The 26,751-nt window shown below is 41.0% G+C and overlaps 1 protein-coding gene across 1 annotated transcript in view; it reads right to left on the bottom strand.

Annotated features, from left to right (window-relative positions):
* Positions 1–24,444, bottom strand: part of LPGAT1 (lysophosphatidylglycerol acyltransferase 1) — a 97,879-nt gene extending 73,435 nt beyond the window's left edge. Inside the window, exons 1-4 of the mRNA XM_025395477.1 lie at positions 24,181–24,444; positions 23,791–23,938; positions 22,662–22,926; positions 19,855–19,907 (exon numbers count right to left, since the gene is read on the bottom strand). Of these exons, the coding sequence (XP_025251262.1) occupies positions 19,855–19,907; positions 22,662–22,926; positions 23,791–23,862 (390 nt within the window). The 5' untranslated portion in view covers positions 23,863–23,938; positions 24,181–24,444. The remainder of the gene's footprint in view (positions 1–19,854; positions 19,908–22,661; positions 22,927–23,790; positions 23,939–24,180) is intronic.
* Between the last annotated feature and the right edge of the window lie 2,307 nt (positions 24,445–26,751).

Raw genomic sequence — 26,751 nt, 5'->3', positions numbered from 1 at the left:
GGAGTTCAAAACCAGCCTGACCAACATGATGAAACTCTGTCTCTACAAAAAATACAAAAATTAGCCAGGCATGGTGGTGCGTACCTGTAGTCTCAGCTACTCAGGAGGCTGAGGCACGAGAATTGCTTGAACCTGGGAGGTGGAGGTTGCAGTGTGCTGAGATCCCGCCACTGCACTCCAGTCTGGGCGACAGAGTGAGACTCTGCCTAAAAAACAAAAAAGATGAGAGTATCTTCATATCCTGCAGGATAAGAGCAAAGATAGAAGGAGACAGTACTAGTGAGATGAAGCAGCAAGATGGGATATTAACCCTGCGGAAGAGACTATCTATAGATAAATGATGGTGTGAATAAATTACAAGAGGGAGACAAGAAAAAAGAGGAAGTCTCCAGAGCACAGTTCCAAGCCACCAGCTAAACCCATGGCAAAGAGGTAATGAGAGGAGTTAAAAACTGACCTAGGAAAGAGAACTGCTCAGAAAGTTATCACAAATGTAGATATCCTAAGTAGAACTGAGCTACACAAAGTTGGGGATGCCCCTTAAAAGAACAGAAAGCAGAATGTAAGAATTCACAACAGCCAACCAAATATCTAAGAGGTTTTAAGCAAAGAAATTCATAGTTGGGGTTAATGTATCCTCTGGTTTGAGGTTTGGCCACATTCCCAAATCTTGAAATCTAAAAAAGGAAAAGAATAAAGTATTAAGAATATTCTAAAATGAGAAACCAATTAATTGTATTTATACTACATAGTAGCAAAATTTTTCTATTTGGAGGGCTTTCAATCTATATTTTCTCAATTTCTACAAGAGCTCTAAAAGACATACCACCCAGATATTAGTGTTATTTAAAGCTAAGGATCAGAGAAGATACTTGTGCAAAGTAATACTGTAAGTAAGCACTGTACATGTGACTAGAACCCAGTGAAAACAAAACATAGGTAGCCCCTGTCTAATGAGATTACTAACCATTTAACTAAAAGTGAAGCGTGCTGTGTTTTCATGGTATAACGAAAACACACGGGCTTTAGACAGGACCTTCACTCAAAGACTAGCTTGGCTCTTGCCAGCTCTATCACTCACATTGTGCACGTAACCTAACTTCCACAGACCTTTATGTGCTCACTGATACCACCTTTCCTCGACAGGATTGTTTTCAATATTAAATAACAAACCACGTGTAAGCACTTGTCAAACAGCCTGGCACAGCAGATACTCAATCAAGGTGTTTCTTCTCACTAGAAGCATTACTGGTTATCTGTGTTGGCACAGAAGTTAGTCTCCCTACTGCAGAATGAAGTAAAAAGGCTTAGGGAGGGCTTTCTTTTTAACAAGAAGCTTATCAAAGGATAAACAGTTCCTAAGGGAATCAGAGAAATTAACCTAAACAGCAAACCATACATGGAAAAATCTAAAGTTACAAGAAAAAAACATCATTTTGAAAATGGTATTAATGGGATGATGAATGTAAGCATATGACACAGAGACAGGAAAGAATAAAGAGATTAACTAGAACACACTATAGGTGTAAGGTTCTCACTGAGCAAGGAGCCCAAACCTAGAGTCCATAGGATCCATAAACGGACTTCAGAGTTGTGACTCCTTGAAACTCCTTGAAACTCCTTAAAACTGTGACCATGTGCAAAGGTTCTATGGAAAGCTGAAAAATGTACCCCTCCACAACCCCAAAGATATCTATGTCAAATCCTTGGAACCTGTGAATGTTACTTTATATGATAAAAAATGTGATTAAGTTAAGAATATTGAGAGGAAGTGCTTATCCTGGATTATCCAGATGGACCTTAAATCCAATGACAAGAGTCCTTCTGTAAGAGATACATGGAGACGAAGGGGCGGCAATGTGACCCTGGAGACCGAGGCTGAGTGATGCAGCCACAAGCCCAGGAACGCAGCCCAGATGTTGGAAGAGGTGAGGGATCTCCCTTAGAACCTCTCGGGGGGATCTCGGCCCTGCAGATACCTTGATTTGAATGTCGGGCCTCCAGAACAGTCAGAGAATAAGTTTATGTTGCTTTAAGCACTCCTGTAGTAATTTGTTTTGGTAGTCACAGGAAACTAACACGGATGCACCCTTCTAGAGGGAGGGGCTATTTACTTTTGTCAGATTCTGAAAGAGGTTCTAATAAACCTCCAAAGGTAAAAGAACTACCACTGTAGAAAGTAAGCAAAACTGTCTATAAACAAAATAACTAAAAAATTTTTAAACCAGCAAAACAAGTAGTTACTTGGATAAGGTCTCATAGTTAATAAATGCTGAAGTAAGAATTTATCCTCTGACATATAACTAACTCAATATTCATTTCATTATCTCTCAGGGTTCAACTCTACGAATGCACTAAAAGGAAGTGATTCCCAAATAATTCAATAATTTGTTAAAAATGTAAGTTCCCAGGCTCCACCCCTGATGTACTGATTCAGAATCCCCAGGGTAGAGGAATATATATATTTATGCTTATAAATATGTATATTTTCTTAAAGTTCCTCCAACAATTCAGATATTAAACAAGGTTAGAAACTATGACTATGGGCTGGGCGCGGTGGCTCACGCCTGTAATCCCAGCACTTTGGGAGGCCGAGGTGGGCAGATCATGAGGTCAGGAGATCGAGACCATCCTGGCTAACACAGTGAAACCCCGTCTCTACTAAAACACAAAAAATTAGCTGGGCGTGGTGCTGGGCGCCTGTAGTCCCAGCTATTCAGGAGGCTGAGGCAGGAGAATGGTGTGAACCCGGGAGGCAGAGGTTGCAGTGAGCCGAGATTGTGCCACTGCACTCCAGCCTGGCAACAGAGCAAGACTTCGTCTCAAAAAAAAAAAAAAAAAAAAAAAAAAAAAAAAAAANTTCAGATATGCAGGCCAAGAGGCAAATGAGGGTATTAATTGAATATAATTTATATAATACAGTTCTACTAATGACAAGAATGGAATTATTTCTCAGGAAGAACATTTTGCTTAACTGGAGTTCAAAGTTAGTGTTCTCTTAGCATCAGGTTGATTGCAAAGGTTCACCTGTAAAAGCTTCTTAGCTGGAAGGGAGTTATGAAACAGGCAGTGAGCTGGATTTGGCCCAAGGGCTGTAGCTTGCCAACCTCTGCAGTAGGGTACAAGGAAGAAGAAAGAACCACAACCCCTGCCCTTAAGTAATTTACAAGTCTGTTAAAGAGACAGGAAAAGAAAAGATAATAGTCAAGAACATGAAGGAAAACTCAATGTTGTAGAGCCATGATTCCTAACCTTGTCAAGTATGAACATTCTTTTTTAAGTTCAAAAAATGTGTCCAGCCTTAATAAATCAGTTCTTTTAGAACTGAGTGAAAATATCCATAATAAAAGTAACAACAAAGTTTAAAAGCTTTTAAAGGATTTCTTATTAATCAAAACAGCAGCCACATACATTTGAAAAACATTAGCACATATTTACAAGACACATTATTTATTCATCCACAGATGGCACTTAATATGCGTATGGATTCCTGACCCCCTGAGATAACTCTGAAGCACTGCAGGAAATCTCAGCCCAATAGTTAGGAACCACAATTACAGAGTTGATGCCAAAGAGGGTCAGAGGGAGGAAAAGAGTGGAAACTGGAGCAGTGTGGAAGCGTGTCATGGGGTTAGATAGGCAGGTAGAAATTTTCAGAGAAATGAAAGAATAGATTTTGGGGAGAGGAAGAATGAAACTGAGAAAATGCAGAGGGGTTGCAGGAGAGCATCCTTACTAAAGAGCTTGGAACAGGACCAGATCCAATGGGGGCTCTGGACCACTCAGCCTGATTCTGCCAACAGAGTCAACATTTAAACGCTTTCCATGTATGGAGTGCTGATATGCATTCGTTCATTCAATCCTCACCAAGAAGAGTTTCCTAATACACTACCTGTGTAAGTAAATGATCCTGGTTTCATCAGGTACAACCCTAAGTGGGTCAGGACCTAGACTTTTCCACCTTAAAAAACAAAAAATGTAAAAAGTCTTCCCTTGACCCTATATCACCCCCTCCAGTATCACCCTCTATTCTTTCACAGCCAAACTTCTGGAAAGTCATACATTCTTGTTTCCATTTTGTCCCCTCCCATTCATCATTCATCTCCAACCCATTCCAGTCTAGTTACACTTCTACCACCTCAATGAAGCTGCTCTTGCTAAATACAATAAAAGATATGTCAGCTCTCATCTTGGAAAATGTAAATAAATGCTCAGCTGCATTCAGCAGGTCCCTGCCTTGAAACACTGTGGACTTCTGTGACCCCACACTCTTAAGGCCAGCATTCCTTCTGCTTCTTCTCTTCCCATCTTCCTCTCTTAACCTCCAAATGGTGGCATTCCCTCACAAGTTAATCCTGGGCCTCTAATCACTTCGTACTGAGATATCTCTAGGTGATCACAGCTTTAAACACCATGGATAATTTGCCAATTTCTCTTTCTAGCTCAAGTTTCCCTTACAAGTTCCAGACTGCACATCCATGTCAATTTCATAGCTTCACTTGGATGTTTTTCATCTACCCTATGCTAAATTTTTAAACTTCTAAAAAATTTCCTCTCAATGTTACTTCCTCTCTGAGCTTCCCCATCCACCCAGCAGCTCACACCAGAAATCTCAGGGGCGTCCCGGTCACCTCTCTCTCTACCTCATCCTCCAGGTCTAATCTCTAAGCAAGTCCTGCCAATTTTCCCTCCTATAAAACTCTCCAATCAGTTCACTTTCCATCTCCACTGCCATCATCACTAGACAACCAACTATCACCCTCACCTGAAAAGGTGAGAATCTTCCACAGGGTCTCCTGGCCACACACATTGGCTTCTCTTGAGTTCATTTCTACAAAGCTGCAGAGTAGAATTACAAATAAGAATCTGATTTCATCATTCCCTTACTTAAAACTCTTTAATGGTTTCCTCTCAAGATAAATTTCAAAATCCTTAATATGCACTACAAGGCTTTAAAGGATTTGGCCTCACCAGCTTCCCTCAAACACTAAGCTCCTCTCCCCCTTACTCCCTCCCTGCTGCAGTCACTGGCCTTCCCTTTGTTCCTCAAACATGACAAATTCTTTTCTGCCTTTGTGCATGCTGTCCCTCCTCCTAGCTTCACCTGGCCAACTCCTACTGATTCCTCAGGTCTCAATTTCAATGTCCCTTTCTCAAGGGCACCCCTCCCCGGTACCACTAGTCTCAAGATCAAGTCCTCTGTCTCATCCTTTCCTAGCCCTTTCCACACGTGATTCCATGGTTATGACGTGACTCCTGTTGTCTGTCTCCCACACTAACCTGTAAACTTCTTAAGAACAGGAACTATGTTGTTTTGTTTGCCACTGTACTCCCAGCCACCAGCACAATATCTGACACAGAGAAGGCACTCAAATGTTTGCATTAGAATAGGTGACTGAATTAATAAATTGCTTTGAAGCACTGCAAAATTTACAAACATAAAATCTAATTAGTTAATATTTTATTTAGACTATGGCCTAAATTATTTTTATTGATTGATTAAAGCAAGAATTTGACTGAGCTACACTACTAGCTAGGCCTGAGTAGCCTCAGATATATTTCTAAGACTACCTCATATGTTAGTTTTTATTCATTTACACATGCCTTTTCCCAAAAGGCTAACATAATTCTTTTCCTAGGCATTAATATAATAATGATCATACTAATAATAATGAAATCATCATTTATAGAGTACCAAACACCATGTTTCACTTTATATTCAAGTTTCATAACCTCCATTTTTACAGATGATGAAAATGAAGCTCAAAGAAATTAGGCAACTAGCTCAAAGATACAACTAGCAAGTGGTAGAAACAGGATCCAACCTCATATTAGCTCAAAAATCAATGTTTTTTTCCCAACACATCATGCAACCTCTAATATCATACTTATTTTGCAACATCTATTATTTGTTGAAAATACATCTGTATACAAGTATCTGAGGCTTAACACAGCTTAGAATGATTATTTACACTTTACAATAGCTGCTCAATTCAGAGTCTCATATACAAAAACAAGTTCTATCCCAACTGTATAAAATAGCCTGCAACAATTATTCCAAATGACATTCTTGTTCCTTATCCTTGTAACCTATACTTATAAATTTAGCCTCCAATTAATTTTCTTCCCTTCAAGGACCTCAATTAACTTTAATAAATGGAACCATCATATTAGGGGGAAATGTATATATTGATCTCTGTTTTTCAAAAAACTTGTCACAAATGCATTTTGAACATGCAGTTCATAACAAACTCAACTATTCATAAAACCATCCATTGTCAGGTGTGGTGGCTCACACCTGTAATCCCAGCACTTTGGGAGGCAGAGGCAGGCGGATCACCTAAGGTCCAGAGTTCGAGACCAGCCTGACCAACATGTTGAAACGCCACCTCTACTAAAAATACAAAATTAGCCAGGCGTGGTGGTGCACGCCTGTAATCCCAGCTACTCGGGAAGCTGAGGCACAAAAGAATCACTTGAACCTGGGAGGCAGAGGTTGCAGTGAGTCAAGATCGTGCCATCGCACTCCAGCCTGAGCAACAAGAGCAAAACTCCATCTCAAAAAAAAAAAAAAAAAAATCCATCAAAAACAACCAGAATAAAAACTATGCCAAAAGTCCTTTTGGTAGGAATTAATCTACATCACACTCCCAACCCAGTATTTATAAATCAATAACTTTGCTAACTGGTAGTAGGTAGTCGATAAAAATTTGATCAGTCACACAATAAACACAATTCTACAACGGATGTCCAGCTTTTTAAAGAGAGTAAACAGCAACTACTGCTATTCCTAACAATGAAACACATAACTAGTAAATATTTCCTCAACATGGAGATAAGGGTCATTTAACCCAATTATGTATATTAATTCTTGAAAAACATTGTTCTAACTCAGTAAACACTTTTAAATCCAAAACTGTTTTAAATTAGTATTTCTATGTCATGAACTAGCCTCATTATTAAAATCATAATACATAATAAAAAGGACAAGGATTTTTCTTTTCAAAGACAGGGTCTTGCTCTCCTGCCCAGGCTACAGTGGGCAGTGGTAAGATCACAGTTCACTGCAACCTCAAACTCCTGGGTTCAAGTGATCCTTTCACCTCAGCTTCCCAAATAGCTAGGACTACAGGTGCAGACTACCACACCTGGCTAATTTTTAAATTTTAGCCATGTTGCCTAGACTTGCTATGTTGCCTAGACTGGTCTCAAACTCCTAGCTATGTTGCCTAGACTGGTCTTGCTATGTTGCCTAGACTGGTCTCAAACTCCTAGCCTCAGCTTCCCAAAATGCTGGGATTACAGGTTTGAGCCACTGTGCCTGGCCAGAATTATGAATTTAAAAGAAATTAAAATACAACAAAATTATTTAACACTCAAAATTTACTACAAAGCTACACTAACTAATCAAGATAGTGTGGTACTGGCACAAGGACAGACATACAGAGCAATGGAATAGAATTGAGTCCAGAAGTAAAGCCATACCTCTACGGTCAATTGATTTTTAACAAGGGTACCAAGATCACTCAATGTGGAAAATCATTTTCAACAAATTATTCTAGGACAACCGGATATCTACACGTAAAAGAATGAAGTTTGGACCTTTACCCCACACTACATGGAAAATTTAACCCAAAATGGATCAAAGATTTAAATACAAAAGCTAAACTCAGCCGGGTGCAGTGGCTCACAACTGTAATCCCAGCACTCTGGGAGGCTGTGGTGGGTGGATCACTTGAGGCTAGGCGTTTGAGGCCAGCCTGGCCAACATGGTGAAACCCCGTTTCTACTAAAAATACAAAAATTAGCCAGGCGTGGTGGTGGGCGCCTGTAATCCCAGCTACTTGGGAGGCTGACGCAAGAGAATCGCTCCAGCCTGGACAACTGAGCAAGACTCCACCTCAAAAAACAACAACAACAACAACAACAACAAAAACACTAAACACTCAACAGAAAGCATAGATATAAATCTTCATGACCTTGGATTAAGCCATGGTTTCTTAGAACACTAAAAGCATAAGTAACCAATGAAAAATAGATAGGGTCTAGTATACAGAATACAGAAAGAATCCTTATAACTCAACAATAAAAAGAAAAATAACCCAACTTAAAAATGGACATAGGACTTGAATAGACATTTCTCCAAAGAAGACATACAAATGGCCAATAAACACATGAAAAGATTATTATAGTCATTAGAGAAATGCAAATCTAAACCACAGTGAAATACCACTTCACACCCACTTAGGCTGGCTAGTATAAAAAGAAAAAAAAAAAACAAAACAGAAAATAACAAGTGTTAGTGAGGATGTGGAGAAATTACAACTCTCCTACATCGCTGGTGGGAATGTGCAATAGTGCAGCTGCTATGGAAAACAGTCTGGCAGCTCCTCAAAAGTTAAACACAGAATTACCATATGACCCAGCAATTTAACTCCTAGTCCAAAAGAACTGAGAACATACATTCACACAAAAACTTCTACATGAATGTTCATAGTCACATTATTCATAGTAACCAAAAAGCAGAAACAACCCAATGTTCAGCTGATGAATATATAAATAAAATGTGTGTCTATCCACACAATGGAATATTACTCAGCCACACAAAGGAATAAAGTGCTGACACATAATACAGATGAATATTAAAAACATAATGCTAAGTTAAAAAAGCCAGACACAAAAGACACATATTGTATATAATTCTCTTTATATGAAATGTCCAGAATAGGCAAAAGCATAGAGACAGAACATAGATTAGTGGTGGACAGGAACTAAAGGTAGGAGAGAACGTGAAGTGACAACTAATGCGTTTGAGGTTTCTTTTGACGGTGATGAAATGTTGTGGAATTAGATAATGGTAATGGATGCATAACTGTATGGATATACTCAAAGCCACTAAATTATATACTTTAAAATGATTAATTTATGGTAGGTGAATTATATCCCAATTAAAAAATACATATGTACATATGTGTGTAACACTAAAGCTGTACTAAACATAGTTTTGTCTTCTTATGATTCAGAAACATCTTGAGGTATTTAAATTTATAATTTTTTTCCCTTAGTGTCAAATAATACAAATTTCTAATTAAAAGCACATGCAAAATGTGCATTAGATACTTGATTCATAGCGGTTCTTCTCTTTTCTTTCTTTCTTTTTTTTTTTAGAGCGATATGATATCACTCTGTCCCCGAGGCTGGAGTGCAATGGCACAATCACAGCTCACTGCAACCTTGAACTCCGGGGCTCAGGCAATCCTTCTGCTTCAGCCTCCCAAGTAGCTAGGACTACAGGCGTGTACCACCATGCCCACCTAATTTTTTAATTTTTTGTAGAGATGGGATCTTGCTATTTTGCCCAGGCTGGTCTGGAACTCCTGGCTTCAAGCTATCTTCCTGCCTCAGCCTCCCAAAGTATTGGGATTATAGGTATAAGCCACTGCATTCAGCCTCATATGTTTTCTTAATGTTTAATGAAGAAAAAAAGTTTGGGGAAAGTTTCTTTGTACTAAAATTTGATGAATCTATTAAACCTTAAGAAAAAGTATAACCAGTAGTCACAAGCCACATGTGGGTATTGACTGCTTGAAATGTAGCTAATGTGACTAGGATACTGAAATTTAGATTTTATGTATTTTAATTCATTTAAATTTTTTTTTTTTTTTTGAGACAGAGTCTCACTCTATTGCCCAGGCGCTGGAGTACAGTGGCGCAATCTTGAGTCACTGAAACCTCTGCCTCCCGGGTTCAATCCATTCTCCTGCCTCAGCCTCCCAAGTAGCTGGGACTACAGGCACGTGCCACTACCCCCAGCTAAGTTTTTGTATATTTAGTAGAGATGGGTTTCACTGTGTTAGCCAGGATGGTCTTGATCTCCTGACCTTGTGATCCACCCTCTCAGCCTCCCAAAGTGTTGCAATTACAGGCGTGAGCCACCACGCCCGGCCTTAAATTTAAATATATAGAGTCATATATGGATAGAACTGGGAAACTGAATCTAATTCCAGGCATTTGAAAGGCAAGGCCTGGCTGGGTGTGGTGGCTCACGCCTGTAATCCCAGCACTTTGGGAGGCCGAGGCGAGCAGATGACCTGAGGTCAGGAGTTCGAGACCAGCCTGGCCAACATGGCAAAACTCCGTCTCTACTAAAAATACAAAAATTAGTCGGACATGGAGATGTACGCCTATAGTCCCAGCTACTCGGGCGGCAGAGGCAGGAGAACTGCTTGAACCCAGAAGGCGGAGGTTGCAGTGAGCCAAGATTGCGCTATTGCACTCCAGCCTGGATGACACATCGAGGCTCTGTCTCAAAAAAAAAAAAAAGAAAAGAACAAGAAAGGCAAGGCCTATGTAACAAAGTGAAAAGTATAACCAAGAAAATAAAATGTGATGAAATAGCTTTACAAAAAAAGAGAAAAAGTATAACATCATAACTAATCATTCTATAATACTATCTATATTTCATTTTTAGTTATTTGTACTATAATTTAAAATAAGAAACAGAAATCAACCAGGTTTGCTTTGTTTTTCATATTTTAAAATATAAAACAGAAAATAGAAATAATTTTTAGCCAGGTGCTGTGGCTCACGCCTGTAATCCTAGCACTTTGGGAGGCCAATGCAGGTGGTCCAGCTGAGGTCAGGAGTTCGAGACCAGCCTGGCCAACATGGCAAAACTGCATCTCTACTGAAAATACAAAAATTAGCCAGGCGTGGTGGCGGGCGCCTGTAGTTCCAGCTACTCAGGAGGCTGAGGCAGGAGAATCACTTGAACCTAGGAGGTAGAGGTTGCAGTGAGCTGAGATCATGCCACTGCACTCCAGCCTGGGCGACAGAGTGAGGCTCCATCTCCAAAAAAAAAAAAAAAAAAAAGAATGTTTAATAATCTAGATTTTAGATAATTATATTCTTAAGAAGAAATGAGACATTCTACTAACTAATGAGTGTATAAACAGCTGGCAACATTTTACCATGTCAGTAATAGGGTACATGAAACTTGAAAAACCTTGTGACCACAGCTTTTGGTAATAGTGCTTCATTTTTCAGTTTCTATTAAACGCCTCTGCTTCATAAAATCAGCAGTTGAGATTACTAACAAATGCTCAGTTTTTTATTTTGTTTTGTTTTGAGACAGAGTCTCACTCCGTCCAGAGACAGGGTGGAGTGTGATGGTCCTATCTCAGCTCACTGCAACTTCCGTCTCCTGGGTTCAAGCAATTCTCCTGCCTCAACCTCCTGAGTAGCTGGGACTACAGGCGTGCACCACCACGCCAGTCCAATTTTTGTATTTTTAGTAGAGACGGGGTTTCACCATGTTGGCCAGGCTGGTCTCAAACTCCTGACCTCAAGTGATCCACCTGCCTTGGCTTCCCAAAGTACTAGGATTACAGGCGCGAGCCACCGCGGCCAGCCAATTTCAGTTTTTAAGGGTAGAGTTCATTGGTCTTAGGCACTACTAGGGCATATAAATGCAAAACTATGCTTAACAGAAATAGACTAGTAATTGTAATTTAAATGTTTTAAAATGAACATCACCCAAGTCTCTGGGATCCAAGCAAGTACTCTTAATGAGTAAAGTAGGCCCGAAACAAGACAAGCAGCAGCAGGATCTTGGATAAACTGGACAGTAAAGGGGGTGGTCATCACGCAGCTCCAGCAAATTGTTACTATGCAGGAACGAGGGCTCAGCATGGCCGGATCTCTAATTTCTCAAGAATAGCTGGAAATGTGGCATTTGTTTTCATGTGTTGTGAAATCTCCCAAATTTGAAATGTTGACAACTAATTTTTTTTAAGTTTAAATAGTGCTAAGACCAACATATCAGCTTCTGAATATGGCCACTAACTTGCAAACTCTGAAAAGAAACTCCTAAAACAAAGCCTAAGTATTCAGTAAATCCTAAATTTAGATTAGGAATGGTAAACTCATATGTAACAATATTTGTCAAACTTTGGGGGGCACTAGTGATCTTTAAAGTTCTCAAGGCAGACCAGACCCTAGAGCTTTACTGTATTAATGTCACATTTATTTCATATTCCTTACTAAACTACCAAAGGTAACTCACTCCTTCCATTCATTTTGATGACATTTTCTTACTGCAGCCAAATGGAAATAGAGTGGATGTCTTAAACGTATGCCACTGGTAAGCAGTCTAAGAATCAAAACAGTTTGGAAACCACTGGGAGACAAAAGAAATACATTTTGGAGGCTACTTTATGCTTTTAAACAAACCTCAAAGAAAATTAATTAGATGGTAAAATTGCTCTAACCAACGTACAATAGGATGCTGACAGTGCTATTTGAATTATAATTAGTTAAACAAAAATCTTGTGTTGTACTTTTTGGTATGGACATAGTAGCATTATAGGCATGAATCTTCTGGGAAAATACAGATAGCAACAAGGAGAAAAAACTGCACAAAACTGCTTTTTCAGAAAACCTAGGAGAAAAACAAAAATATCAAAATCCCAGGCCAGGTGCAGTGGCTCATGCTTGTAATCACAGCACTTTGGCAGGCCAGGTGGAAGGACAGCCTGAGGCCAGGAGTTTGAGACCAGTCTGGGCAACCTGGCAAGATTCCATCTCTACAAAAAAATTAAAATAATTATCCAGGCATAGTGGCACATGCCTGTCGTCCTAGCTACTTGGGCTGAGGTGGGAAGGCTCATTTGAGGCCAGAGTTTCAGGCTGTAGTGAGTTGGAATGCACCATGGTATTCCAGCCTGGGTGACAGAACAAGACCCTGTCTCCAACAACAACCACCACCAAAAAAGCCAAAAACTTTAAACTTAAAAAATAAAACCACCAAAGTACCTGAGAGCAAGGCTGAGATCAAACAAGGCAGGCAATCCATGCTGCGGTGGAGAACAGCTTATAGGGAAAGACACTGTGGCATGTGATGAGGAGGGCCTGACAGTGGCAGATCTCAGAAAGCAACAGTTACAATACATTTCCTTAAGAAAAGGGTTGCTGGGCACAGTGGCTCACGCCTGTAATCCCAGCACTTTGAGAGGCCGAGGCAGGTGGATCACCTGCGGTCAGGAGTTCGAGATCAGCCTGGCCAACGTGGTGAAACCCCAATTCTACTAAAAATACAAAAATTAGCCAAGCATGGTGGCAGACGCCTGTAGTCCCAGATACTTGGGAGACTGAGGCAGAGAATCGCTTGAACCCAGGAGGCAGAGGTTGCAGTGAGCTAAGATTGCACCACTACACTCCAGCCTGGGCAACAGAGGGAGACTCCATCTCAAAACAAACAAACAACAAAAAAGGTGGTGGGGGGTGGTTTGCATTGGCATGCTGGAGCCATGTCCCTCCAATCATAGCTGCAAAGGAAGGAGTGGGAAGTTCAGAATTAGTGGCAAAATGCCTTCTAGACTTGTTCTGGTTTGGAGAGGCAGAAGACTTGTGGCAACACAGAGACACACACCCAGTTTCATATGTGAAAAAGACTACCTCTGAGGCAGAAATCCGGAAATCTACCCTGGCCCCACCCAAACCTCCTACAAATAACAGATTGAGGTAAAGCCAATTCATTAAATCACAAGGAAAAAAAGGTAACTGGCATGATACTGACTGAGAGATACTTTAAGAAAAATGATAGATAATGTACCGACACTCCAAAAAAATTACAATGGAGAAGACAAAATTTATAACTGAATAATTTTGTTTGATTTTAAGAAAATCAGTGAAGCCATCATCACTATGAGCAAGACCACAAATAAGAAATACAAGAACTCAACAGAGAAATGTCTAGATAACAGGAATAGGGAAGCATGAATTGGCAAAACTAAACAACAACAACAACAACAAAATGGAAGAATAAACAAAGCCATCACAGAAATGAAGAAGAAACTGATAGGAGAACAAAGAAGAGACATTGCAGAAAATACAGTAAGAGACATGAAAGAAACAAATGAAAAAGTGTTTAAAAGGATTAAAGGAAAAATAGATATAAAAGACATAACAAAAAAAAAGTGGGATTCAACATACATATAACTAAGGTCTCCAAAAAGGAAAACCAAACAATGAGACAAAGTAAATATTTAAAGATATGATTAAAGAAAACTTTCCTGAAATGAAAATACATTTGAATCTAAATATTAGAAAGGCACACATATACTATTAAAAATTGAGCTAAACAGTCAATACCACTATATCTGAATAAAGTCACTAGATATGAGAGATAAAGGGAGAATCCCTTTTGGCAGACAGGCAAAAAGACCAAATCATTAATATAGGAAAAAAATCAATCTGGCTTCATATAACATTTAATGCCAGAAGACATTTGTATAATACCTGTAAGATACTCAGAAAAAGAATGTGTGAGCCAAGGACTTTATAACCTGCTAAGTTATCCTTCAAGCATAAAGCAACAGGCTGTGGGCATGGTGGCTCACACCTGTAATCCTAGCACTTTCAAAGGCCGAGGTGGGCAGATCACCTGAGGTCAGGGGTTTGAGACCAGCCTGGTCAACAGGGCAAAACTCCATCTCTACTAAAAATACAAAAATTAGCCGGGCGTAGTAGTGCATGCCTGTAATCCCAGCTACGCAGGAGGCTGAGGCAGAACAATTGCCTGAACCCAGGAGGCGGAGGTTGCAGTGAGCTGAGAACGTACCACTGCACTCCAGCCTGGGCAACAGAGTGAGATTCCATCTCAAAAAAACAAAAAACGTATAAAGCAACAAAAGACAAATTCTGAAAATGATGTAAGAGTAATATCCCCATCTTGTTCCCCTGAGCCCTTATTGAGAAACTGCTGGAGGATAAACTTCAGCCAATCAAAGAATGACTCTGCACAAAGTACCTGGGTGAACATTACATTCAACTGAAGAATTAATACAAAAACAGATGGAAATGAGGTTGATAAAATAGAATGCAAATATTACAGGCTATAACACTATAAATTCAAATAACATAAATTGAAATAAGGGAGAAAGCAGAGAGAAGTATAATAAGCTTACTGATTACCTTGATGTAATAGCTGGGAGTCAGTGTATAGTCTTAAAGCTCAAGTCGTAGAAGCATAAGTATACATGATAGCACAGATGTATACGCTATTTTAAATGAATATTACTGACTAAGATTGGGTGAGGAAGAAGAGAAAGGGGAAGAGAGAAGGATTAAAAAGAGTTTTACCTCTGGTTATAGAATAGAATGAATGGTTACTATCAATAGACAACTAAGAATATTAAAGTAATAAGACTGAAATACAAACCTTCCTAAATATCAGAACTGAAAAGCAAAGAAAAAGATACTACACAGTGAACAACTTAACATTCATATGTATATATAAATAGAAAACATAAAATACAATGGCAGAACCATGATAAATTTTTGACATATGAATATGGATTCAACTCATATTAACAGAGATTTTCAAATTCACTCATAAAGCAAAACCTAACTCCATGCTATATACTAGAGACACATCTAAATCAAAGCAAATCATAAAAGTTTGAGTTTGAAAACAAAAGGATTGGCAAAGATATGCCAGGCAAATATAAACAAAAATAAACCAAAAATTACTCTACCTAGCTCTTTCTGACTCCAGAACTTGAGGTCTTACTACAAACATTGCAAATACTGCCCCCTGAGCTTCTGTAACAGTGTATGTGAAGGTGTGTGTATGCAACATTATACATTTTTCAAAATAAGTATCTAAAATAAATTATTCAATTATAAACTATCTTTGAAATAAGACCAGACATCAAAGGTACAGTACCACCAGATTGCTGAGTTTAAAGCATTTAGTAATATTTACCTTTAATTACCTATCACAGGATGGAGAAGAACAAAAATATTTCCTTTCATGATATATTTTCCATATAAAAATCAAAACATTGTACTGAAAACTCCTCTCCTGGATTTATGTCAAGATCAGTTGTCAGCCAGGCGCAGTAACTCACGCCTGTAACCCAAGCACTTTGGGAGGCTGAGGCGGGTGGATCACTTGAGGTCAGGAGTTTGAGACCAGCCTGAAACCTCATCTCTACTAAACATACGAAACATTAGCTGGGCATGGTAGTCCATGCCTGTAAACCCAGCTACTCGGGAGGCTGAGACAGGAGAATCACTTGAACCCAAGAGGCGGAGGTTGCAGTGAGCCAAGATTTTGCCATTGCACTCCAGCCTGGGTGACAGAGCAAGACTTCAAAAAAAAAAAAAAAATCAGTTGTCAACCTAACACCATGCAATAACTCCTTACTCTGATGATAATCCACTTTCAAGCACCAAAACCAAAATTCCAGTGGAGTTTTTGTTCTCCACATAAGTAGAGAGTTAAGGAAGTTAGATTTTATGAAATTTCCATTATACTACAACATTTCCATTGAAGCACCAAGTTTTTAACGTCTTGAAGAAATCTATAGCTATGATATTGCTTTCAGATGTTAAAGAGTTGTATCTTCAGAAAGAGATTTCATGCCTCAAAAGCAAAAGGGCATATGGCTAGTAAAAATTAAGAAACACTCTAGGCGGTGGCTCAAGCCTGTAATCCCAGCACTTTGGGAGGCCGAGACGGGTGGATCACGAGGTCAGGAGATCGAGACCATCCTGGCGAACACGGTGAAACCCCGTCTCTACTGAAAAATACAAAAAACTAGCGGGGCGAGATGGCGGGCGCCTGTAATCCCAGTTACTTGGGAGGCTGAGGCAGGAGAATGGCGTAAACCCCGGAGGCGGAGCTTGCAGTGAGCTGAGATCCGGCCACTGCACTCCAGCCCGGGCGACAGAGCGAGACTCCGTCTCAAAAAAAAAAAAAAAAAAAAAAGAAACACTCTAGGAACATAACCTAAAGGTCAGTATTGGCTCTTTAAATACAAAAATCAACTTGTGGCAACATCAATCCAGTTAATGCTTCTGGGGAAGTAACTGTGAAACCTCTTTGAATTTCAACATCCATAACAAAAGGAGAAGTGATAACAGTACCACCCTGATAAAATTTATGTGATCATTAAGTGACTGAAGCACTTTGGTCACTGCCTGGTTTATTTTTCAATAAATCTCAGCTAATATCATTACCACAAAGATACACATTGCATCTTTTAAATGAATTATAATTACTAAGGATTCAAAGGAATTCAAATTCCTTCGAAGCCTCTCGCTAAATCCCCTATTCCTTCCCTGTCAGCCCCCACCACTGAAGCTAGATCAGGAGCACCTCCTCTTACCTCCCTTTGTACCCCTGTATATTTTCATTGTTGGTGCAGTCTCCCCAACAAGGCTGCTGTGAGCTCCTTAAAGTCAGTGATTATGTCTTGTGCCTATCAGGTACCTCCAGTGTACCTGTTCCCACAGATAACTGAAGTTCAATAAAGGTGTGTTAAATTAGTAAATGTGGCCAGGCATGGTGGCTCATTCCTATAATCCCGGCATTTTTGGAGGTCAAGGAAGGAGCAGCCCTTGAAACCAGGAGTTCAAAACCAGCCTGGGCAACAGCAAGATCTCATCTTTACAAAAACTTTTTTAAAAAATTAGCCACGCACGGTGATGCACACTTATAGTCACAGCTACCCGAAAGGCTGAGGCAGGAGAATCCCTTTTGAGTCCAGTAGGTCAAGGCTGCAGTGAGCTATGATCTCGCCACCACACTCTAGCCTGGGCAATAGAGTGAGAATCTGTCTCTCAAAAAAAAATTAACGAATGTGGTATGGTAAGAGATTACATATATAAAACATGATGTGATTCAAGGTTTCATATTTTGTGGATTGCAATGACCTTGATAATAGACCTTTCAGAAAGGTGGGCAGCTAGGGAATCTCAGAACCAGGAAAGGAAAAGAGAACATTTGCCCTGGTGCAGTGGCTCACGCCTGTAATCTCAGCACTATGGGAGCCAAGGCGGGTGGATCACTTGAGGTCAGGAGTTCAAGACCAGCCTGGCCAACATGGTGAAACCTTGTCTCTACTAACAATACAAAATTAGCCAGGCTCGGTAGTGGATACCTGCAATCCCAGCTATTCGGGAAGCTGAGGCATGAGAATCGCTTGAACCTGGGAGAGAGAGGCTGTCGTGAGCCAAGACTGTGCCACTGTACTCCAGGCTGGGCAACAGAATGAGACTGTCTCACAAAAAAAAAAGAAAGGATCATTCAAGAACTAGACACTTATTGAGTACTCTGTGAGCATCAGGTAACAAATCAGACCCTGGGGTTATAAAGAAGATCCATCAAGTGGGCACAGAGTAGGTAAGGATCTTACCCCTACCAGTGAGAACAGATTTAAAGTTAAAGCTAGACCACCGACTCCCAGAGTTTTCCAAAATCCGAGTGCTCTTTCCATTAGAACAATGCCTTTCAAATGTTGACTGTACTCATAGTAAAAAACACATTCTGCAGCACCACTCAGTATAAACACATGCACTTCTAATATATTCTATTGAATTCTATTTTATTTCACATTCTTAAAATGTTCATCTTCACATACTAAATTGCTTTTATGGCTCGAAGGTTATAAGATATTGCTCTCGAAATACATTTTTGAAACTTTCTGTAGAATTTCAAGGTCAGAAATAATTCCTAAAAATTATTTTTTGTCACACAATGAATATGCATCCCTCCCCGAAAAGCAGGACACTATCAAATAATCAAATAACCCAGAAAGACATAGCAGCTGTCAGTTGGGGAGTAGGAGGTAACTAAACGTAATCTCTAAAGCCTCCCCAAATAATGCTCAATTTAAGGAAAACTGTTTGCTACACAAAAACAGGTTGGCAGCAAGTCCCCTGGCACCCCAGCTCCCTTCCAGTCAGACTTTGGCCCATGACTCTCATCCTATACAAAAATAAAAATTCTGGAGTTTCTATTAACAATAAATATTTTTAAAGTATTTCATGCACAGTCTTTTTTTTTTTTTTTTTTTTTAAATAAAGACAGGGTCTCTGCTGCCCAGATTGGAGTGCAGTGGCATGATCACAGCTCACTGTAACCTCAAACTCCTGGGATTATGTGATTCTCCTACCTCAGCTTCTCAAGTTGTTGAGATTACAGGCAGAAGCCACTGTGCCTGGCTGAGACTTTAATTAAATGTGTTTGGATGACAATTCCTTTACTAAAATAAGTAAATGAAAATAAAAATCAACCATTTTAAATAAATAGAATATATTTTGTTTGGTATGAAATCTTTCTCTCAAATTTGCCAGTCGTCACTTAAACTCCGGGGGGGTGGGGTACTGATTTATCCTAGATCCAAATAAAGCATGCAGCAGTGGATCATTAGTTAAGCTAGTATCTCTTTTGGTTTGCCCTTGAAATATTAAGACAAAGGCAATATAAAATGTTATTTCAGCATGAGATATCTGTACAGCACTTCCTACTAAAGAAAATGTAAAAACAGGCCAGGCACAGTGGTTCACGCCTGTAATCCCAGCATTTTGGGAGGCCAACGTGGGCGGATCACAAGGTCAGGAGTTCGAGACCAGCCTGGCCAGCACAGTGAAACTCCCATCTCTACTAAAAATACAAAAATTAGCTGGGTGTGGTGGCACACGCCTGTAGTCTCAGCTACTCAGGAGGCTGAGGCAGAAGAATCGCTTGAACCCGGGAGGTGGAGGTTGCAGTGAGTCGAGACTACGCCATTGCACTCCAGCCTGGGCAACAGAGCAAGACTCCATCTCAAAAAAAAAAAAAAAAGGAAAATGTGAAAACAACAATCATTACTACTTTAGTAGCAAGCCAGGGATGAACAAACCCCAGTGTCTTCAGAGTACTTTTTAAAATGTGTAACTTAAAGTCAGAAACACACCAGAAAATCCCTTTTCCATCTTCTGTGTCTACAGACAGTTCCCCAGCTCTGAAAATGCAAACTAAAGTACAAGAATGTTCATTTATGTTCTTGGGCTTACTGGCCTCACCATTCCCCATCCAAGAAGCATGTATGAATTTAAAGGGCTCATTTTTGTGATGACTTAAGAGACAGTTTAATAAAACTTTAATAAAACTTCTTGTCTTTTACAAAAGAAATCTGTTTAGAACTAAGGAAAGATTTTTTAATAAAGATAAAATTTAGTTTCTCTAAGAAAAGAAAAACATGCTTACTATATCAGCTTTGTTCAACAGTACTTGCTGTGATGATAGAAGTGTTCTGTACCTGCACTGTCCATACAACTAGGTGGCTACTAGCCACCTAGTACTGAGCACTTGAAATCTGGTTGGTGTGACTGAGGAGCTAAATGCTAAGTCTTATTTCATTTTAATTAATTTAAATCTGAATAGTGACACGCAGCCAGTGGCTACTATATGGGGCTGTGTAGGTTAGATAATCAGCATAGTCCTCATCAGCAGAGCTGAGAATTCACTCATATTACACTGAATGTCATAATTTGGAAAAAAATATATATATTCTATACCAATATACCAATATTCAGTTTTTAGCTTCCTAATTAGTATTTAAGGTTTCCTCATAAGTGGTTTTACAACAAAGGTTTGGCAATTTTTATTCTAAAACATGAACATACTTAATCTGCGGAGCAGAATTCCTTTGGCAATGTTCAATTTTCCATCTGTGAAACGGGCATAGGGAAAAAAGAACTTCACAAGCCCACCCTCCTATTGATGTAAAGGGAAGAAGTGAAATATATTATCTAAAGAAAGGCTAATATAACCCCTGAGATTGTTTTATGGGTACACCTGTTCATTAACCTCCGCTTAGATGTGCTTCTTTAAACTCAGCTGAGGTTTTCAACCAAATTCATTCCTATATTTGTGTAACTTCTTGACTATTTTCTGTTATGATCAGACTATGACCAGGCCCTCTGAAATCAAGTATTCTACCTATAGGAAAACCTTTTAAAATACATATATTAAAACAGTCTATATTTAAATAAGACAAACTGATCAAATTGTCAAAATTCAGTAGCCTGAAGAAGAGCAGATGCTTCAGAGAGACTAAAATATGCAGATCATGCCAAGACCACATTCCAAGCAGGTGGCAAAAGAAATTACACAGTTCTATAGTCAGCAAGGAAGAGACACCCCAAGAAAATATGTTTAAAAATACATGCTTAAAAATGCTATGGCCATAGGATAACTAACTTTGACTTCAAGCAGCGCCACTGCACTCCTAATCTCAAGGTCAATGCCAAATTAATTTTACCTTCCCATCATGCTAACATTTAAATACACTATACACAAGCACAAACATTTCAGTAACTTCATTGTTAAGCAGAATGAACTTCTAGAACACATTTCTGAAAATACTATAAGCTAATTTAAAACAAGCAAACTTAAGTATACTATACAAGAATAAAGCCACTAGTACCATATAACATATATTTGGGAATGCTCAAACTATACCAAGCCAAGCAACTCTAAGACAGCAGTGCAATTCAGGTAAGAATTCAGCACCATAGACTAGAACTTCATTTTTTCTCTATTACTGCTATTGCTACCACCAAGCCCTAAAAAAGGGCTAGAAGCTCACCTACTATATCCAAAAAGCACTAGAATCTCAACAAGACAGATGACAAGGAATCAATGCATACACTATCCCAGGGGCTTCAGCTCTTGCATAATAATAAATGGCACTGCTGGAAGGAGAAAAGGCTTCATCTGGGGCAACTGAGAGCACTCAGACATAGCAAGAGTCTGTCAGACTCCACAAAAGCTGTATACTATCAGTCCTTCTCTTGTGTGTGTGGATAAAATGTGCAGGTGCAGCCTGGGTAGGAAAGAGGGAGACAGAATTTCAAATGGAGAACCACCATACTGCTTGACCCTGGGAGTACCCCTCCTCACTCTGCCAAGCTATGAACTACAGCCTCCACTGACCACAGCATGTGCATGATCTCCAAGGAGCCTGCCAGGTAGAAATTTCTGTGCTAAAAGCCTCCACATCTGACAAGTGCAAAAAATCTCTATGATTTTTTTCATTATCTTAATTCTTAAGGGAAAAAAATCAAATAAATACAATAAACGATACAGAATTTTCACAGCAAGGGCATAAGTTCTCAAAGCATATAAGGTTTACCTCAGAAAATAAACACTTCTCATTTAGTTCTATAAAAGTCCACTTCTGAATAGTGTTACTCTTGCTTCCCCAAATGCAATTTAAAGGCAGAAATTACAATCTATTTAAAGACACTCAGAAGATAAATTAGCTTAACAAAGTTAACTTTATTTTTTATATTTAATACTCTCAGATTTATGAGATAAAATATAGATTCTAGTAAACAAAACATACATGAGAAAAGAAAGCCATTTTGCTTGCTCAAAATGCTAACAGTACACTATCACATTAAATGATGAAGAAACTTATTAAACTATCTTAGCACAAATATGGTTCCATCATTTTTCTACATTTCCAAGGGCATCCTCCATGAAATAGATGAAATATTTTACATCTTCACTTTATAAGTTCTCAAGTCCTATGCAATGCACTCCTATTCCTCTACCAGAGCTTTTGCAGACCAGTTTTCATCAATGTATGCCAATCACAGTAAAAACATTTTGAAATTTACCAACACACAATTATGAAATTATACTTCTGAAAACATCAGTCTTCCTGAGATTCTGAAGAGAAACCCAATAGAATTGTTTTCTTTTTATTTTTTTTCAACAGTGAAGACATGAAAGCAACCTGAACCCAAAGTGTAATATATATTTAATCATGGCTCCTGACAATTTTTTCTTATGCATTAAACAAAAGTGTTCTCACTCTTACCTGTATATCCAGCATACCATCCCCAGGAAGCCACCATTCCTAAAAGCCATTTATACATGATTCCTTCGATATACCAGAACCGCTTACTGTCCAGCACTCGAAGGGGCTGGAGTATAATTACATAGCAGATGTAGGATGGAATAGCAACTAGGTTGTTGGCGACCATGAAGGCAAACCTCATCAGTGCTTTCACCAAGAGCCAGCCCAGCCACGGAGCTTCTTCCAAAGTCATAGCCATTCTCACATTGGACTCCGTCCTGTCTTTCTGGGGTGAAAGAAAAATTAACTTAAAAAGGAAAATGCATAAAACATATCTAAACAGTCACCAACATAGAAATTGCCCCCAGCACAAAATAAAAAAGCGAGGGTCGAAGCTTTCCGGGTGTAGGACCTCAGTGATCTCTCAGGGGAAATTCCAGAGGGGGACAGAGAGCTAGGGAGGAGGAGCCGCACAAGGTCAAGGGAGCTGTTCACCGAGGCACAGAGTATGTCACAATATATTTAGCAAATGATAACACAATTCCCATTCAGTAATTGGTGACCGTCCCCGCACTGTGTCTCACTGCAGTCGTCTATTGGACTTAGAAAAATAGATCCACTCGCTTCAGACACCCTCATGATATCCAAACTGAAGACATGAGTGACATGACTGAAACAGAGTCCTCTCGATCAGATTTCCCAAATACTATGAACCTCGGTCTCCTCACCACCACCATTCCTGCACACTGATGCAGTCCTTTAAAAGGTCTCTGGCTCTAGCGAAGAGTTACCCTCAAAATTCTCATTTGTAGCAAAAGGGTTTTTCTTTTCCTTTTTTTTTTAAAGAAAAAAATGGGGGGCCTAGAAAAAAAAGCTTAAAAGGTGAGAGGAAGAAAGTAGGGGGTTATAAGGCGAAAAAGAGGAAGGACAGGAGTAGGGGGAGGGGAGCAAAAGCCAGCAAGAGGTAAAAGCCAAGGAACTGGGGATGAAGGGAATGAGATCTCCGACCAGAGGGCAGGGAAGCGAGGGATGATGAAAGGAGCAAAGAAGAAGAGGCGACCGCAGCGCGGGGGGGCCGGTGGAGCCTGCAGCGGTTTCCGCGGATGTGGAAGGGTCGTGGCGGCGGGCGCGGCCCGCGCGCTGGGCTCACCTCGGCGGGAGCGGACGGCGGGCGGCTGCGGAGCGCGGGGGCGGGTGTCCCCCGCCGAGGGGTCGCGGTCATGGACGCGGCGGCGACCCAGGCGGCCCGAGGAGCGGCGCGAGCGGGCGCGCTGGCGCCCTACTCCCCTCGCGACTGCCTGCGGACAGAGGGACGGCGGGGACTCAGAGGCCGGACCTGTCACCGGGGCGGGTCCCAGGGAGGCGGGCGGATGCCCCGCGCCCCCGCCTCCTCCCCGGGGCCTACCGCGCCCTCGTCCCTCAGGCCGCTGCCGCTTGCCCGGGCCACGCGACGGCGACACCCCCTTTCCCGCCCCCAGCGCCTCCCCTGGTCCGGCTCCGCTGCCGCTCCGGGGCCTGCGGCCGCCGAGCCGGGGGTTACCTCGGGCTGGCCGGGCCCCGGCCGGGGCTTTGGGAGTCAGAGGAGCCGGAAGAATGCATGGCCGGCGGCGGAGCCGGCGGAAGAAGGCGGCGGCGGGGCCCTGCCCCGCTCTGGCTGTGGCGCGGCCCGCGCCCGTTCCCCGGTGGCGCCGAGACTCGGTTCCCAAGGGCCCGGCCGCGTTCGCCGGGACTGGCGGGGAGGGGCGGCGGGAGGAAGCGGCGGGAGTCGGGACTGCGGCGGAGCCGCCCCCACAGCGCCCTCTAAGGAAAGCGCGGCCGCAGCTGCCTGGCCCGCTTGCCTCGCCTGGCCCGCGCCCCCTACCCCTTCGCCAGGGAGTCGGGGCCCTAGGGGCTACCTGGACGCTCGGCCAGGACCTCAATGAGTCCAGAACATACTGAGGGAAAGGGCCGCTCGGAAATGTCTAGGAATGAACACCCATCCTCACACCCCGGGAGTGCCTTGGTTTCAGTTGAGAGCCCCCTTTCAGCCAACACGGCCGCCTTTCATTGTTAGGGCTCTCTTCTCTGCCCAAAGTAGGAACCTGTCTCCTTGAAGACTAAATGTCCTCTTGATCATTCTTAATGAAACCCAGTTGCACTCATGGCTTTTCTTCTTAACCTCTGCGGAGTATTATTGTCTAGAGTTTCAAATTCATTCTTTTTAGGGTCAAAAGTCTTGTTTCAGGAAAGCAGCTGGAACATTAATGGCAATTCCACTTTCCCATTCATCGCCCCCGCCCCCACCACCCCCCCAAGAAATTCAGTGGGAATGAACGGCCTACACAGAGAAACTGAAATCTGGCTAGTCAAGAAGGAAAAAACAGCCAAGTGCCTAGGTTTAAGTAAGTACTCACCCGCCCCCCGCCCCACCAATAAAAAGAAAAACCTAAACCACAAAAAACGGTGGCCATGGGAACTCCTAGGCAGACCCCGTCACTTGGGATACTACAGCTGCATTCTGGTTCAAAGGCTGGACCACCTGAAAGAAAATAGAGAAATAGTCCATTGACCTACCGTTGAACATTCTTAAATGATCTGCCTAGATTTCAGTTTTTAAAAACCCTGTTTATAAAACCTTGTGTCCCTTAAGCACATTTGTAAATGGAGGGGATAGGGGCAGGCAGATTTTACACTCCTTAGGGAACCGCCATATTTGAATCAGAATGCCACGTATTCTGCCTGCTTTGAAAATGTTCATCACAGGGTTTGCTGTGGACTCTCAACTTTCTCTAATTTCAGTTCCGGAAAGATACGCCCCATGCTATTCCTTACATTCTCTATTGACAAGGTAGTAAGATCTTTAAATAAATCTCATGAGAGAGATAATATATATACTTTATTGTTCAAAATATGTCATTATATTCTTAAGTAAGATAGGTGAGGCACATATTTATTTCCAGAATCAAGAATAAACTCTAAGGATTCCATGTGGTCCATCCCATTTAGTTTTCCAACATGCTGCATAAACGTTGGCTGACACCTGGAGAGAGATAACCTACAATGGGATTTACACGTGATTCCTGGATCAGGGACCATCTGCCAGAGGACCAGACACAGCAGCACTTGATGAAATGCAATTAGTACCAGGCCCAGAACTCATTTTCAGGCTCAGAAAAGAGCCAGAGGTTGGGCAGGACCTCTGGCTCTTTGGTGTACAAAAACAACACTTGAAGTGTCTACCAAAGAGACAGATTCTTAGGCATCACACCAGAACATTTTAATAATCCAGGTCCACTGGACCTGAGAACCTGCTTTTTGAAAAGTATCATAGGTGATTCTGATGCAAGTAGTATGCAGACCTTGCTTTAAGAAGGCCTGACCTAGAGGTATTCTGAGATGATCCCATTCTTTTCTAGACCCTTAATAATTTTAAGTCATTTGATCATATGTATTCTCATGTGTGTTACTCAACTAGAGCTGCCATAACAAAATACTGCAAACTGGGTAGTTTAAACAACAGAAGCTTATTTTCTCAAAGTTCTGAAGGCCCAGGTCAGAGATCAAAGTGTGGGGAGGTCTGGTTTCTTCTGAGGCCTATCCCCTCAGCTTGCTAATCACCATCTCTCATTGGATGTTCGCTGCAGAATTCTGCCATTTCAGTATCTCCTCATGAAAGGAATAGGGAACACCTAATCTCCTTGATCTTTTCAGATGTCCTCCTATTAACTGCTTCTAACCTCGTTAGACTTTTCTTGAAGCTCAACAAACAGTACAACACATTATGTTCCAGGTATAGATATGCCCTGGTTTTGTGCCAAGGGTGTCGGAGAGGGGTTATCTTCTTAACTTTCTGACCACTGTATCACAGTTTCAAGATAATCCAGCTCCTATCCTTATCTATTGATAAGAAACTGTTAGAGCTGACTTAAGAGAACAATTTCAGATGATGCTTGCATTTATTTCTCGCATTTTGAAGTTCATTTTAGTTAGTTGTACCTTCCTCTTGCCTATACTACAACTTTTTTGCCCTGCCTCCTTTCAACTACTTAGGAAGCCTCCTGAGATTTTTCCATAGTCTATTTTATTGCACCATCGACAGAGAGATGTATGAATGCTCTGAATGAGTGTAACA

Source organism: Theropithecus gelada, chromosome 1 (assembly GCF_003255815.1).
Source record: "Theropithecus gelada isolate Dixy chromosome 1, Tgel_1.0, whole genome shotgun sequence".
NCBI lineage: Eukaryota > Metazoa > Chordata > Mammalia > Primates > Cercopithecidae > Theropithecus > Theropithecus gelada.
Note: the sequence above shows the minus strand (reverse complement) of the source record. Positions and strands in the feature narration are given on the sequence as shown.